The 16,174-nt window shown below is 38.4% G+C and overlaps 1 protein-coding gene across 1 annotated transcript in view; it reads right to left on the reverse strand.

The window, feature by feature from the left end:
* Nucleotides 1–1,816: 1,816 nt before the first annotated feature.
* Nucleotides 1,817–16,174, reverse strand: part of GSTCD (glutathione S-transferase C-terminal domain containing) — a 208,228-nt gene continuing 193,870 nt past the window's right edge. Inside the window, exons 10-12 of the mRNA XM_001367182.4 lie at nucleotides 14,216–14,246; nucleotides 7,691–7,760; nucleotides 1,817–2,438 (exon numbers count right to left, since the gene is read on the reverse strand). Of these exons, the coding sequence (XP_001367219.1) occupies nucleotides 2,302–2,438; nucleotides 7,691–7,760; nucleotides 14,216–14,246 (238 nt within the window). The 3' untranslated portion in view covers nucleotides 1,817–2,301. The remainder of the gene's footprint in view (nucleotides 2,439–7,690; nucleotides 7,761–14,215; nucleotides 14,247–16,174) is intronic.

The raw sequence follows: 16,174 nt of genomic DNA on the forward strand, positions 1-16,174 counted from the left end.
TCAGTAAGAAAAAGATAAAAAAATCTGTCAGGTTCACTAAAGGCTCCCCAAAAGATTATGAGGGCAATGAAATGACTTATCTAAAATGGAAGTTACCTCTGAATGAGCTGGGATCTGGAGAATTTGGCAGCATGATAGTGAAGGAAAAGATTGACACAGATATGCAATAGAATGCAGGAGAATAGTGTCAACAGGCCAGAGGTCCATTGGAATCTTGAAAGCAAGGGTTACTGGGGGAAATCTTGGAGAGAGCCAGCTCTGAGAGACTCCTTGAGGACTGGAAATGTGATTTCCAACTTATCCAGAGATCTATCAACCCTGAAGATATCCTGTTGTGCTGAAATACAAGATCTGTGTAGACCTGATCTGCTGCCAGTTTACCTCAAAGGGCTTGCCTGGGACAGGCCTGAAGGCCAACTCTCATCTGTGCCAGCTACTCCTAGAGACATTACTTCTTCTTATATTTAGCCTAGGTTTAGCCATCATAGAAATTATCATCAGGCAGAGAGGAGGTCAGGCCAACCCTGGCTTTAGCCAAGGGCTGAAAGGCTTGGACATTTGATCTGTGCCTCCAGTTAGGGAATCCTTATCATGCCCATTCCTTAACCTCACCCTTGTTGTCCCATCCCTTAATAAATATCTGTTGTTATATGGAAGCAGTCAGATCAACAAAAGGAAGAACCAAGAAGTTTGGCGGGTGGAGGCTTCTTACTCTGGAGGGAGGGTTTTCTAAAGACCAGGTTACCTTAAACTCCTGGGTCAGCCCTGACTGCTCTCTCTCTCAGGCAGTTTTCTGTTCCAGAGGACCTTCTGGAGAGGCCAGATTCAGCAAAACTTCCTAGCCAACCGATTATCCCCTTCTCCTGAGATTGCTGCAACAGCTTGCCCTCCAAGGTGCTCTGGCCCAAGTCAGTGAGTAGCCATTTTACTCTCTTACTCTGGGAGGGACTGACAGGTCAGTTTGCCCAAAATACCTGAACACTCTGCATCAACAATCCAGGGTCTCCCTCCCTTTTATCAATAGGAGGGCGGTGGGGGATATGTTTTCTGCCCTTAAAAGCTTTGGTTAATGAAAAAAAAATGGGAATGCTGAAAATGAGAACAATATTCTAAAAAAAAAATATCCTCCCAAGTTATACACACATATACCCAGGTAAAAATAAATGGTGATTAATATCGGAGCAAGATGATAATAAAGGAAATGTTAATTATGATAGAACTACTATTAAATAATTCCTTTCTTCACAAATCTTTCTTGTCTAAAGTAGTGAATCTGAGTCTTGACTGGTATCTTACAATTAAGCTTTAATGAATTTCAAGTCTCCATTGGAAAATTTACACACTCATTTGTGTAGATTGCTATTTTTCCAAAAAACTTTAAATGAAGAAATCGTCCCAGTGAAATAATCTGAGTAAAATGACATAAAAGTATTTCTAAAGTAGACAAGAAAGAAGCAATGTGGTCGGCTGAAGAAAGAGCGGGATCAAGAATCAGAAAGTCCCAAGTTCAAACCTTACCTCCAACACATTAGCTGCTATGAAAGTCTGGGCAAGTCACTGAGCCTTAGTGCTGGAAACAGCTCCTGAACACTGTAAATGCAGAATAATTGCCCATCTGCATAGGCAGACAGAGGTTCCTTACTAAGTTTACTTAGTAGAAGTTTACTAAACCAATGAACTAATAAATTTGATTAAAAACAGAGAAAGAGAGTGAGAGAGGAAGGGGGAGAGAGAGAGAGGATAGAGATATTTTGTTTACCATTTTCTTTATGAACTGTTAGATATATAAGAAAGGTCTAAATAAACACTCCATGAATTCAAAATGTAATTCAAACTTTTTTTTTTATAATGGAAGTACAACTGTTAAAAAAATTAATTTTTGTTAATGGCTCAGCTTTACTTTCCATGTAGAGTTTAGGAAGGCTCTACTAAAAAAAGGTGCAAAGGGTTCTTGGTGGCAATGCCAAATGAGCAAGGCCAGGAGGAAAACTTCTGTGCTGAAAAGGAAATTATCCTTCTAGTCAAAGGATTGTTTTTCTCTGAAAGACAGCTAAATGAACATTCCTGGGCAGGTAGCTGGTGCTGCTGGGGGTTTTCCCTGTGAGAACCAGCAGCTGCCTAAATCGCAAGCCATAAGCAGGACTTGTGATGCTCTGCGGGCAGCCTGGCTTTGCAGGTTTCTGTCAATGCTTCCTTTGCCAAAGACAATGGGGTTTGAGATGTTTCTGGGGGATAAGAACCTCCTAATCCCTGGGTTTTGATTAGGATAACTACAAATTCAAATGGGAATAACATTCTAGACTAAACAGGGACCCCTACTATCATGTTATTTTTTGGAGAACAGCTTTCAGGCTCCATAGATATCAACTGGACGGAATAGCCCCGTTCTTCTGCAGCCCAGGCCCGATCCAGGTCCACAAGGCACATACACTGTTTGCCTGAAACACAATAGAAAAAGGTCATGAGAAAACCTTCCAAGGCATGGTAATTCTTGGCATACATAAAGGATAGAAAAATGATAGAATTTGATAGAATTCCCCAAATCCTGGATTGGGAGGATAATAGAGAGAAGATGTAAATGCTATTTCTCCAAAATGTTCTTTTGTCAGGTTACTTTGCTGTTAAATGTAGAGGGAAAGGTCACAGATCATGGTTTCTGAAAGCTTTATCTTTAATGCCAACTTTTTTTTTTAAAAGAACAGGGATACACACACATATGTATATATATTAAAGGCACCAAGGAAGTTAGCTTTTCCATTTTTCTTTAAGTATAGTCTTCAGTCATTCTTTTAAGATTATTACCTAGACTTTCCTTCAACAAAGACACTGAATCTGTAACACTGTGAAATTCTAATTCTGTTTCTATCTATAAGATCAGATAAAAAATATATCCAAAAATATCTAAAAAAATTAAGATATTCCAAAAGATGTCCTGGTATATAGATTAAAGATATATGTTCATAGACTTAGAACTGAAAGAATTTTTAGAAAGCCAGAAAGTCACTGAGTCCAACCCTTTTATTTTATTTTTTGGATAATGCATGTTTTATGTTTTAGATTTTTTCTAGAATACATGTAGATACCATTTAACAATTGTTTTCTGATATTTTGCTATTCATGCTCTCTCCCTTCCACTCCTCCCCAAGACATCAGGTAGTAGGCTATAGGTTGTACATATGTTATCATACAATATATATTTCCATGTTCATCATGTGAAAAGCAGCACATCTTGCTTAGGTAAGTCTAATTCATGAAGGAAATAGTGAAGAATGGCAGGCTTCAATCTGCATGCAGACTCCATCAGTTCCTTCTCGGGGAGTGGATAGCCTTATTCATCATAAGTCCCTTTGGGATTGTCTTGGATTCTTTGTATGGCTGATAATAGTTGAGCCATTCCCAGTTGATCATTGTACTTTATTGCTGTTACTGTGAATGAGTTCTCCTGATTCTGCTCACTTCACTTTGCATCACTTCATATAAGACTTTCCAGTGTGTGTGTACGTGTGTGTGTGTGTGTGTGCGCAACTTTTTATTTTATAGATTAGGAAACTGAGGCAGTGATTTGCCCAGGGTCACGTGATTAGCATGTGTCCAAGGCAAGATCTGAACTCAAGTCTTCCTGATTCCAAGTCCAGAGCTCTACTCACCACAATACCATTATCATAGTAAAAAATGTAAAATAAAATACAGAGGAAACAAACCAATACATTCCATATAAAAAGAAGAAAGAGATAGAGATTAAAAAGTCATTGTGACTTCCTTCATGGACTCAGGAACTTCCTTCATTGCCTAGGATCTTTCTCACCCTAGAACATCTTGCCATCATGGGAGCATCCTTCTATCATTATTAAGTTCCTTTTAGAGACCTCCATTTTGGGAACAGGCCCAGATTGGCCATTTTAGATCCCCTCCTTGGCTGGATTTCTGATTTTTTGAATTTTTCTACCATGTCCCTCCCCAATTTATTCACTTCCCTTTTATAAGCTTATTTCTCCCAGAAGAATGGAGGCTATTTGAGGGCAAGAATTGTCTTTCTTTTTGTTCACATTCACATCCCCAGCATTTATCCAGTGCCTGACACATGATAAGCACAAAATAAATGGTTATCCCCTTGCCTCCTAGTTTCAAAAGATAATAAAGAAAAAAAACTGTAAAGGTCTATGAGGAAAATTCACAATTCTGGTCTGGTAATAGTAATTTTTAAAAAAGACAGTAGGATTAGGGCCAAAGGTCATAGGTTTCAGTCTTAGCTCTGTCATTTATCATCTTTGGGACCATGGGCAAGACACAGTTTCCCTGGGCCTTGGTTACTAGCTTTTATCTATCACCTCTGGGAGCCCTTCCAGCTTGGAATCTAAAAAACTATTTCAGGTGGATCTTTGATGTTTCATATAACATATTTTTCTTTGAAAAAAAAATCCAACTTTAAGAAGATTTATTGTAAGTTGGCAGAAAAGTTGCCACACCCCTCCAGGATAGTTGTACTCAACTTTCAGCCCAAAGCCCAGAAAACCAGACTGGCAAGTGGAACAGTCAAATTCCTTTCTTTGGATATCCCCAAACTTGTTTTCAGAAGTGGCTTATAGAAAAAAAAGAAAACACAACAAATGGTTTGGGAGTTTTATAAAGGGGCAGTTTTTAAAAAACTTTCAACTGGTTTAAGTTCAAATTATATACTATCTTCTTGGAAAAATGTTACTGGCTTCACTTAACTTTCTCTATTGTGGGGGGAGGAACGGAAATATATTATTTTGGCTACAGTGGTTTTTGCTGATTAAGAAGCATTTCATAAAACCTCTGAAAACTCAAGAAAAATTCCTTATTTTTTGTATCAGAAATGAAGACATGGTATGAAAAGGCAGTTAAAATAAAACAAAAACAACTGACCAATTGTTGAGGGCCAGGGGCACAAGGAAAATACAACAAAGCATCAACATGAAACTAGATTTGGTCTCACCACTACATCAATTTTTGAAAAAAGAAATCAACCCACATTAACTATTCAGCTGAAAATGAAAGGAAGTAAGGCAAGCTAGGAGGCAGAAATGGGGAGGGAGGGCATCTAGGATTGGCGAACAGTCACTGAAAATGGATGGCGAGATGGAGTATCTTGCTTGAAGAATAGCAAGGACACCACTGTGCCTGGAGGTGAGTGAAGTTCAGGAAGACTGGAAAATGAGGGCCAGAGGGGGAGGTGAAAGTGGGGAGCTATGAAGGGCTTTGAAAGCCAGAAAATGTTGTATTTGATTCTGGAGGTAATAGAGAGTCACTGGAGTTTATTAAGTAGAGGAAGCAGGATGGGGTGATATAGTCAGAGCTGGGCTTTGGGAGGAACAATTTGACTTGTGGCAGTGAAACCAACCAGCAGTCTATTGCCACAGTCTACCCATCTCCCGCTTTGTATGTCTCCTGAAGGAAGGCCATCCTGTCTCAGGGGAGGAGAGGATGGAGACTTTCTATCTCCTGTTGTTTGTTCCCTGAGGGAAAGCTGCTAGAGGCCAGCAAAGCAACTTCCAGCTGGTCTCCGAGGGTCCAGAATATCTTCCAACTTTCCCCTGGACCCCAGGACTTGTGTCTCCTCTTATACTTGCCCCTTGACGGAAGAGGAAAAAGGAACTGTCTATGGAGAACAGTTTTCATTTCCTGATACACAGTTTTGCACCTAATCTTCAGCCTTTAGGGAGAAGAAGAGTAGTGAGATAGAGACCCCCAAATTATTCTCAGCCTTTCATCTGGTGCTGACCTTGTCTCCAGTCCAATTTCTAGCCTCCTTTGGGATGATCATCCTCATCTATGGTCAGAATCTACACATCCTTGTGATTCAGAACTCCTGTAGGCCATCATCCAAGTCCTATTCTTCAGCCCCTCCACTGCCCAATTCCTTATTTTCATCTCCCTCATCCTTCATGCACCAAAGTTTCCACCAGATGCCATCTACCCCTTCCACTGGAAGGCTCATTGCATAGGCAATGGGGGTTAAGTGATTTGCCCGGGGTCACATAATTAGGAAGTGCCTAAGGCCAGATTTGAACCTATGGCCTTCTGTCTCTAGGCCTGGCTCTCTATGCACTGAGCCATCCAGCTGCCCCCCTCTTGGGTACTTTTAAAAATGAATCTCTTTTTTTTTAAACTCTTACCTTCCGTCTTGGAGTCAATACTGTGTATTGGCTCCAAGGCAGAAGAGTGGTAAGAGCTAGGCAATGGGGGTCAAGTGACTTGCCCAGGGTCACACAGCTAGGAAGTAGCTGAGGCCAGATTTGAGCCTAGGACCTCCCCTCTCTAGGCCTGGCTCTCAATCCACTGAGCTACCCAGCTGCCCCCAAAAATAAATCTCTTAATGGTGCTTCTGTTGTAATTTTGTTGTTGCTGTTTTGAATCCTATAGGTGTCTTGCTGTCTAGTCTTTTCCTTTTTTTCTCCACAGGGTAATTTATTTTGTCACTTAACTTTTGCTTAGTTGCAGTATTTGTTTACCTTTCTTATACTTCTCCTTTGAAGTGTTTTGCAAAGCAAATGACCTCTAGTTTCTTTTGTTAGAATAACTTAAATGCCTCTTTCATTCAAAGTCCATTTTCTTTCATTGATTAGGTTTAGATTTTGTAGGTTATGTCCCATACTGAACTCCTCTGCTCATTGTACACATTATTGGATTTCCTTCTGTAGTTTCTGGGAGGTGTAGAATAGCTCTGAGTTATTTAAATTTCCTTTCTTTCATTTGAAAGTCTTTCTCCTGAGCACTTGCAGAATTTATTATTTTTCACTGGAATTGCCATTGGATGAGATAATACATAGAAAGGCAGTACAAACCATAGATGCCTAAGTAAATGTCAGTTACTGTCATTCTCTTTTTAGCACTTTAATCTAAATTTATCTATAATTTATATTACATATATTATATATAATTTATATAAATCACTAAATCTAAATAAAAAAAATATAATGTAGTTCAGGCCTAGAAACAGGAAGTCCTAGGTTCAAATCCGACCCCAGATACGTCTTACCTATAATGATCCTGGGCAAGTCACTTAGACCCAAATAGCCCCACTCTTATTGCTTTTCTGCCTTGGAAGCAATACTTAGTATCAAATCTAAGAATGTAAGGGCTTAAAAAAAATAAATTCATGTGTCTGACTATATAGACTTTCCCATCACTCCCCCAATATTCTCTTTGAGTTGCTTCCCCAATACTCTTTTTTTTTTTTTAGTGATCTTAGATCCTGGTCACAGAGGTGGCAAAGACATGTATTATACCATGTTACTGAATAGATAAAAACTGATAGAAATGTTTCATCACCCAATTCAAGATTTTTTAAAAAAGCATAAAACAACAAAAGTTTGTAATAGTTGAAAGAAAAATTATAGTCATAATACATTCTTTTAAAATTTTTGTTATGAGTACATAATAAATTATAACAAATATGCTTATCCAAAGGAAATAAATGATTGCATTAGCTATGTCCCCAAATCTTTGTCTCATTCTTTTCTTCCCTTCCCTCCCACCCTTCTCCCTTTTCCAAAAAGGCAAGTAATATGATATCGGTTGTACATTCTTAATTCTCAGAGAAGTGCTCTGGGAAAAAAAAATGAATTTAGATGCCATAGTGGACCCATTTGCCCCCATGAGTAAGTTAGTGGGCCCCTAAGCAAATTGTGCTTGAATTTCACAAAAACCAGTCTGTGAAAATACATACCTATAAGTCTGCGTTCTAGAGGTAGCTGGACAGCAGTCTGATCAGCAAATCTACAAAGAATCATGTGTTCCTAAAAGGGAAAATAAAAGCAATAGAATAAGGCTTTATTTCAGGCTGTTTCAAAGAAGTTTTCTGATTACTACTTACTAGTGAGAGGCAGCAAGGCATGGTACATAAAACTGAACTTGAGAGTAGAAAGAACAGGGTTCAAGTTCCATCTCTTTGGACACATCCTGGTTTTTTGATCCTGGACAAGTTTCTTAACTTCGGAGGGCCTCCAGGCTTTTTTTGGAATCTAAGTTGTAGAGAAGGTGCTGACCTGCAGTGTGGGAGGGGGTGTCCTCACTTTGGAGTTTCCTAAAGCTAGTGAAATCACAGGCCCAGTACCCAAGTAAATAATGACAAAATTCTCCCACCCCCTTGCTATTTAACTCAACTAAGCTCTGTGTGTGTGTATACGTGTGTTTGTACACACGTATGTTTCATATATAGCTAGGAAGTGTCTGAGGTCAAATTTGAACCTAGGACCTCCTATCTCCAGACCTGAACTACTTGAAATTAAAAACATTTTATACTGAAAAAAGAAAAGATAATAGCTGATACATATATAATGGAAATACATGGACATGATAACTCTACAGGCATCTATGTTTTGCACTGTCTTTTATACATATTACCTCATTCCAATATAGAATTATTAAAACCACCTAATGTCCATCTTAGAATCTATACTAAGTATTGCTTCTAGGTCAGGAGCAGTTAGGTCAAAGCTAAGTGCCTCGCCTGGGGTTGCATAGCTAAAACATGTCTGAGAAACCTGAACCCAGGCCCTCCAAGTCTTCAGGTCTAGCTCTCTACTCACCGAGTCACCTAGCTACCCCAGTTTTTATATTTTTTAAAGAAAGTAGAATGTTTTCTTTTTCCTTCTAAATTAAGATTACTGAGATGAGTGCTCAATCATGTCTTCTTCTAAAAGTCCAATCTTCCATGATTACTAAGAAATTATCTCTGAGCCCATTTTTCTGACCCGTAGCAATTGGCCAAAATCTGAACTTCAGATAAAAACTGTGAGCAATTAGGAACAGATCTTAGTGGTGACAGTATTCTATGATACAATGATATTCCCCCCTGAAGAAAATGTTTTCCCTGAATGCCAGTAATGATAATAGCTTACATTTTGTATCACTTGCAGTACAAAGCACTTTTACATACATTATCTAATTTTGTCTGCACAGTAAGGTAGGTAGTATCATTATCTTCATTTTGTTAAAGAGACTGAGTCTCGGAGAGTCTGAATGATGTGCCCATTATCACATGCCTCCTAAGTGTCTTAAGGGACCTCACCAACCCTGGCCTTCTGCCTCCCAGTCAGTTCCTTCCTTTAGACCACAGAGGAGTAACAAAGTGCCATGCAAATGCTGCCCCGGGGATTTTACCCAGTGACAGTGGGTAAAAGGAGAACTGTGGATCCTCTTGTAGAGTTAGCTATTCCAATCCTCAGGGATCTCTATGCGACAGCTTAATCACTGCTATCTTCTCTGTTGCTTTGTCCCTTTCTTCCACCCACCCACCAATTTAGTGAAGATATATAATTAACTCTCATTTCTCATCTCTTCCAAGTTTATAGAAGTATTTCTATTCCTTATAGAAAAAAAGAACCTAATAGAAGTTGTAAATTTTTTTCTACTGTGAAAAAAACCAGAGTTGCCTTTCAGAGACAATTTTAAGGGCTTTTTGTTGTTGAAAGGAGTAGAGGCCTTCAGAGGCAGTGAAGACATCTATGGATGGCCAAGGTTAGCAGAGACAGAAGAGGGACAAATGAAATGGATTCCACTTTACAACTGTTTTAGGTAGCACAATGACATTTTCTAAGGGAACAAAGGTTTCCCACATACCAGTTGAACAGAAAGTGAGTCAATACTTATTATTTGGCATCTGAGGCCCTTTGTTCCTTAAGTACAGGGTCTCCTAACAAGAAAACTGAGATAATTATCAATGATTACTTGGGAATATATACCTAATTCTAAAAAAAAAGATATTTCTCTTTATTTTCAAGTGTTTAAAAAATAAAGGAATACTAGAAATATGATTGTAAGGAACTAAGTTCAAGGAATTTGGGTTCTGAAAGGTTTGTTGTTTTAAAGGTAAGTGGAGAAAATAGAAATATTAAAGAAAAGGGCTACATGATGGGGGGGGGGGGGGACAGAGAGGAAGCTAATTAATGGCTGGAGAAGCCAGAACTATACAGTGCTTTTTTTCTCTGTAAAAGCAGAGAATTTTTGGAAAGGGAGGGACAAAACAGATGACTAATAGCGAGTTAAGACTAACATTAAGTGAGGAGAAAGTGAAAGAGCACTTAGCTATTCTTAATGACTTCAAGTTATTAGACCAGGGGTCCCCAAACTATGGCCCATGGATCACATGCGGCCCCCTGAGGCCATTTATCCAGCCCCCACTGCACTTCTGGAAGGGGCACCTCTTTCATTGGTGGTCAGTGAGAGGAACACTGGATGTGGCAGCACATACAGTACTACTTCCGGTGACATAATCCTTTGTGTGGCACCTTGTTCTGAGAGTAACTAAATGAGAACGAGGTGCCGCGCAAAGGATTATTGGCTGCACAATGGAAGATGTCAGCATGGTGAGCAGCAATCTGGGGGAGGGGATTCTGCACTGTGTATACTGTTGCCCGGTATAGTGGTGGCGGTAATAAGCCTGTGCAAGGTGTGACAGGCCCATTACAGCCAGCGCTGCGGCCTCTGCTATCCCAGGCAGCAGTATAAAGATTTGTGCATAGTTTTTTTATAGTTCGGTCCTCCAATGGTCTGAGGGTCAGTAAACTGGCCCCCTGTGTAAAAAGTTTTGGGACCCCTGTATTAGACCCTAACATTTCAAGATATAAACACTGTGAAAATATTCTTCTCTCTCTCTCTCTCTCTCTCTCTCTCTCTCTCTCTCTCTCTCTCTCTCTCTCTCTCTCTCTCTTCTCTCTCTCTCATCTATCTATCCATCCATCCATCTATCTATCTATCTATCTATCTATCTATCTATCTATCTATCTATCTATCTATCTGTCTGTCTATCCATTCATCCATTTATCTATCTATCTATCTATCTATCTATCTATCTATCTATCTATCTATCTATCTATCTATCTATCTGTCTATCCATTCATCCATTTATCTATCTATCTATCTATCTATCTATCTATCTATCTATCTATCTATCTATCTATCTATCTATCTATCTATCTGTCTGTCTGTCTATCCATTCATCCATTTATCTATCTATCTATCTATCTATCTACCTATCTATCTATCTATCTATCTATCTATCTATCTATCTATCTATCTATCTGTCTCTGTCCATCTGTCTGCCCATCCATCCATTCATCCATCACCCCCTCCCACCTCCCCCCTGCCAAATAATTGGCAGGCATGATTGCCAAATACTTCAATGATTACTGAAACTCTACAGAGAATGGAATAGATGCTTCAGGACTAGGGAAGATCAGTTGTCATGATTTTCAAAACAGGGAAGAGATCTTCAAGCTATTGGCTATTGAGTCTGGCTTTCATTCCTGGTCAATGTCTGGAATGCATTATTGAAGGAAGGCTGAGAGAACATCTATAAAAAGGGGAGCAAGGATTACAAAGAGAATGATCATATCATGTTAACCTCATTTCTTTTGACAGGGTTTCCAGAGAGAAGGGTGAGCAAAATGCTATATAATGTAATTTTTTTAGATTTCACAAAAATTTGAAAATAACTGTCATCAGTCTCCTATATAAAATTCAGACAATTGTGAGATAGATGACTTTTTTATTTAGTTTTTTTTTTTAGATAAATTTGGAGCTGGTTAAATGGAAACTTGTAAGCAATTGATAGAAACCTGAAAGGAGGTCTCTGGGAGAGTACTTCAAGAATCTGAGTTTTGGACCTATGCTATTCAACTTTTTAAAAATCAATGACTTGTATAAAAGCACAGATGGTATGCTCACCAAATTTGTAGATTATATAAAGAAGGTACCCTTATTTTACCCTTGATTATACTGGAAAACTTCTGAAATTAATCTGTTTCACAAATAATATTAGCTTTTGGTTTTAAGAATATATTTTTATTAAACCCTTACTTTCCACATTAGAATCAATACTGAGTATTTATTCCAAGGCAGAAGAGTGGTAAGGGTTAGTCAATGAGGGTCAAGTGACTTGCCCAGGGTTACACAACTAGAAAGTGACGGAGGTCATATTTGAACCCTGGTCCTCCCCACTCTAGGCCTGGCTTTAACTTCACTGAACCACTTAGCTGCCCCCAATGAGGTTCTTAAAGACACAAAGATGTGTTAATGTTAAAATTTATGGTTGAGACAATATATTTTTAGTTGGTTGCCAGGGATTTAAATTCTAAATCACAATGAAATACTCAAGTCAGAATAGGATTTTATGGTGGTTTATTTACAACAGAAGGAAGAAATTAAGAAAGAGACAGAGAGAGACAGAGAGAGAGAATGGGAGGAATGGAGGAAGGGAGGGTGAGAAAAGGAGAGAGACAGAGAGAGACAGAGAGAGAGAGACAGAGAGAGAGAGACAGAGAGACAGAGAGACAGAGAGAGACACAGAGAGAGAGAGAGAGAGAGAGAGAGAAACAGAGAGAGGGAAAGGGAAAGATAGCTGTCCGGGCCTGGTCTGAACCAGGCAGGAGTTCTGAGGTCTCAGCAAAGGGATGGGCCTCTCCAGAGGCTGGTGCCCCCAGAAAGCCAAGGAAAGGGGAGTCAGCCTTCTCACTCACCACATGACCATCTAAGGGAAGCAGTCTCAGGTCTCATGCTTGAGCTCTGAAGTGATGAGAAATATAATCCTTTACATCACTTCCTGTGTCTTACATGTATCAATGGTGGCTTAAACTTGGCTTTGGACAGCCCAGGGGATTGGCCAGTTGTTTCTGATTTGTCACTTGCTAGCACACGTGGATCATAGACCTTCCTCCCCCACACTTAATCCTATTGTGGGGGTGTATACATTCCTGGTTACTACAATTCTAAAGACTAAGCAGGGTGGAGCAAATCTAAAATTCATAATCCCCCCTGATGATGATTGGGGGACTAGTCTCCCCAATTGATCACTTAACATAATCATCTTGTACCTCTAAAATCTTCTAACTACAGGTGCATACAAAATTTCACCTTCTAAGAGGAAACTACAATAGTTAGAGATAAGGGGGAAATAGAAAAGAGAGAAAGCAAAACCACTGTTTTGCTGGGCACATAAATGGAGATTTTTGAACCTTTGACTTCATTCCCCAGAAGTTCTTAGTATTTCCCCAAATTCCCTATAATCTCTCTTGAATCTCCATGTTGGCAAGATCATGTTATTGGTATTTAACTGGATGTAACTCCTCCCCCAATACCAAAAACATGATCTTGCTGATGTGGAGACGCAAGAGAGATTATAGGGAATTTGGGAAAATACTAAGGACTTCTGGGGAATGAAGTCAAAGGTTCACAATCTCCATTTATACGGATGTGAAGGGTAGTCAGCATCTCATAGGACAAATTCAGGATCTAATGTTGAATTCAAATCAAAAAGTGTTAAGAAAACAATAAATGCTAAAAGTTTCAAATAAGACCAATCAATTTCAAATGTATATGCATCTTATCTGACCATAACATAAGAGATCTGAAGCTGAGAGATTTTAGAAGTCATATAGACTCAAGATGCCAAACAGGGCTCACCTGCTGACCATAACACTTCCTAGTAGGGCTTAGACCAGATTGAAATGTAATTGGGAGATATTTAACAAAACATTTAAATGTATGACAAATCCATCAACAAGATAAATGAGAAATAAATTGCATCACTAAAGAGATTAATGAAAAGTGATGTTGGCAAAGCAGACTTATGATCTATCTTTCAATCAATAAGCATCTATTTAAGTGATTATTATGTGCCAAGGATTGTGCTGGAGATACACAGACAAAAGGGAAAGTCATTGCCCTTGAAAAACTTACATTCTTTTTTGGGGAAATAACCTGTACATATACAAATGAAGAAAAAATATGATAAATAAGACGTCTCCCCCTCCCCAATGGTGGGGGGAGACATTGATAGCAGCAGATATGGAGAGCAGATGAGGAATCCTCTAGGAGTCATCTGAGCTGAACTTTGAAGGAAACAGCGATTTTTAAGAAGTGGAGGTGAAGAGGCTGTGCATTTCAGGAAGAATGTGGGAAAGACAAGAAGACAGAAGAAGGAATGTGTAAAGAACGGCAATTTAATGTCTAAAAGAGCCCTGAGTGTCACTGTCACATTAATCCATTTATTGGTTGAAATTTTCAATCTTTGTTATGTAATAATGAATCCAACATTTTACATTTCAAAAATATCTTCAAAAACATTGAAACACTGAACTATTCACTCATAATTAAAACCTAAACAGAAATTATTCAGCTTACAAATGTGATAGGGGAAACCATAAAGAAGTCATACCAAGAAAATATGAAATACTTCTGAGTTATTTATTACCTTATAGGATAAAACTCCCTTGAAAGGTTCACTGAAACAGAAAAAGGAATATCATCACTTTAAATAATAACAGAAAGTGCTAATTAAGAACTTATCTTAGACAACTCACTTCCCAAGAAATAACTGCTTTATCTAAACAGTTTGACAATTATATTTAACATGAGAAAATCTATTGGTTAGAATCATCTTCTCTAACACGGCTAAGGTTCAGCACAGTAAGCATCTAATTCATTTTAATGCTCTTCTTTTGTGGGTTATCTTGGTTTCATTTCTTTCATTTTTACATTTTTAAAAGAGTTACCATCATTAAAATAAACAGTTATAAATTCTTACTATGTACCAGCCTATGAAGTGTAAAAAATAGACTCGAACTCTGGACTTCAATCCCCAGAATTCCTTGCTCCACTTCCCCAGAATGCTTTGAATTCTCACGTGGGCCGAGATCAAGAAGGTATTTAACCTGATTGCAAGAGCTTTTGGGTCTCTTTTGGACTTCCGTTTTGGAGCAGAGGCGTCTCTTCCATGATGTGCATGTTTTTTCTTATCCTGTATTTTCTTTAATCCTTAATCTCTAATAAACTTCTAAAAATATAATACTCCTTGTAGAGAGAAACTAATTTCTACCTGCCTCAGTCTCCCCTAAATTTTAATCTTTACATAAGTCATAGCTCAAGGACAGTAATTCATTTCCACATAATACCCATAAGCATTAATCCTCATGTTAACTGACTTTGCATTTTTGGTGTGAAATTGAGGGCTTTCCCCTATCTGTCCAAGTCTGCAATAGTAGTTATTTATGTATTTTCCAAGCTGATGTGGTCTTTAGCATGAGTCTCCTGAAAATGATGCATCTCTTTTTGGATTCATAATGGAAACTAACTTCTGTGAACTAAGGGAATAGAAGGAAGAATTTTAGTGATAGTTTTTGAGGAAGATGCTATCTCTGATGATTTCCTTTAATTTACAAAAGATGATAACAGACTGACAACTAGAGAACACAGATAATTGTATATATATGTATATATGTATATATATGTTCACAAGGTATCAATATTCTGAGAGCCTTAAATATAGATTTAAAAATAATTATGTGCAGTATTTAAGAGAAAATAAGATGGTTAATGGTTATTATCATGAAAATATGATTTTATAATACTTTGTATTTAATTCTCTTCCTACCTCTTGCAATATGTAACTATCAATCAAACATGAGATAAAGGGAAAAAATCATTTTATGACTTGCTCATTTACACAAATTAAATAAGGTTCAATGGAAAAATGTGTTGGACTTGTGGTCAGAGAGAGGGCTTGGTTCTGGTTACTATTAGTATGCAATAAGGCAGATAAATGGCTCAGTAGATGGAGCCTTGGGCTTACATTCAGGAAGACCTGAGTTCAAGTTTGACTTCAGACACTACCTAGCTGGGTGACCCTGGGCAAGTTACTTAAGGCTGACCCTTCCTGCTCTTCTCTTTTACAACTGATACTAAGACAGAAGAGAAGGCTTAAAAAAGAAAAAAAATACTCTCTTTTCAACAAACCTGTGAAGTAAAATCATATTACTGTATTCTTTTGGCTGACTATTAGCAAACTGATGTATATTCCCTAGGGTCACATAAGTAACTTGTCAGTGTTAGGGGTAGGATTTGAACCTAAGATTCTCTAGATTCCTGGCCAGTTCTCTCTGTGTGTATGTGGTGAGGGTAGCAGAGAGGAGGCAGGATGGGGGAGATTTCCTCTCTTCTCAGTTTGGGATCAGAGTACTTAACAAAATAGCTTTTTGGATTTGAGCATGAATCATGAGCATGCCCTGGCATTTTTCCAGGTATCAGGAAAGGTCACTTAAGCCTTAACCTAAGGACCTACCAAATCATTTTTCTATGTCTCTCAGAGATGCAGAAATGTGAAAACTGGCAGTCATCCATGCTTTGGATTAGGTTCTAAAGGGGAAAAAATCTG

Source organism: Monodelphis domestica, chromosome 6 (genome assembly GCF_027887165.1).
Source record: "Monodelphis domestica isolate mMonDom1 chromosome 6, mMonDom1.pri, whole genome shotgun sequence".
NCBI classification, from domain to species: domain Eukaryota; kingdom Metazoa; phylum Chordata; class Mammalia; order Didelphimorphia; family Didelphidae; genus Monodelphis; species Monodelphis domestica.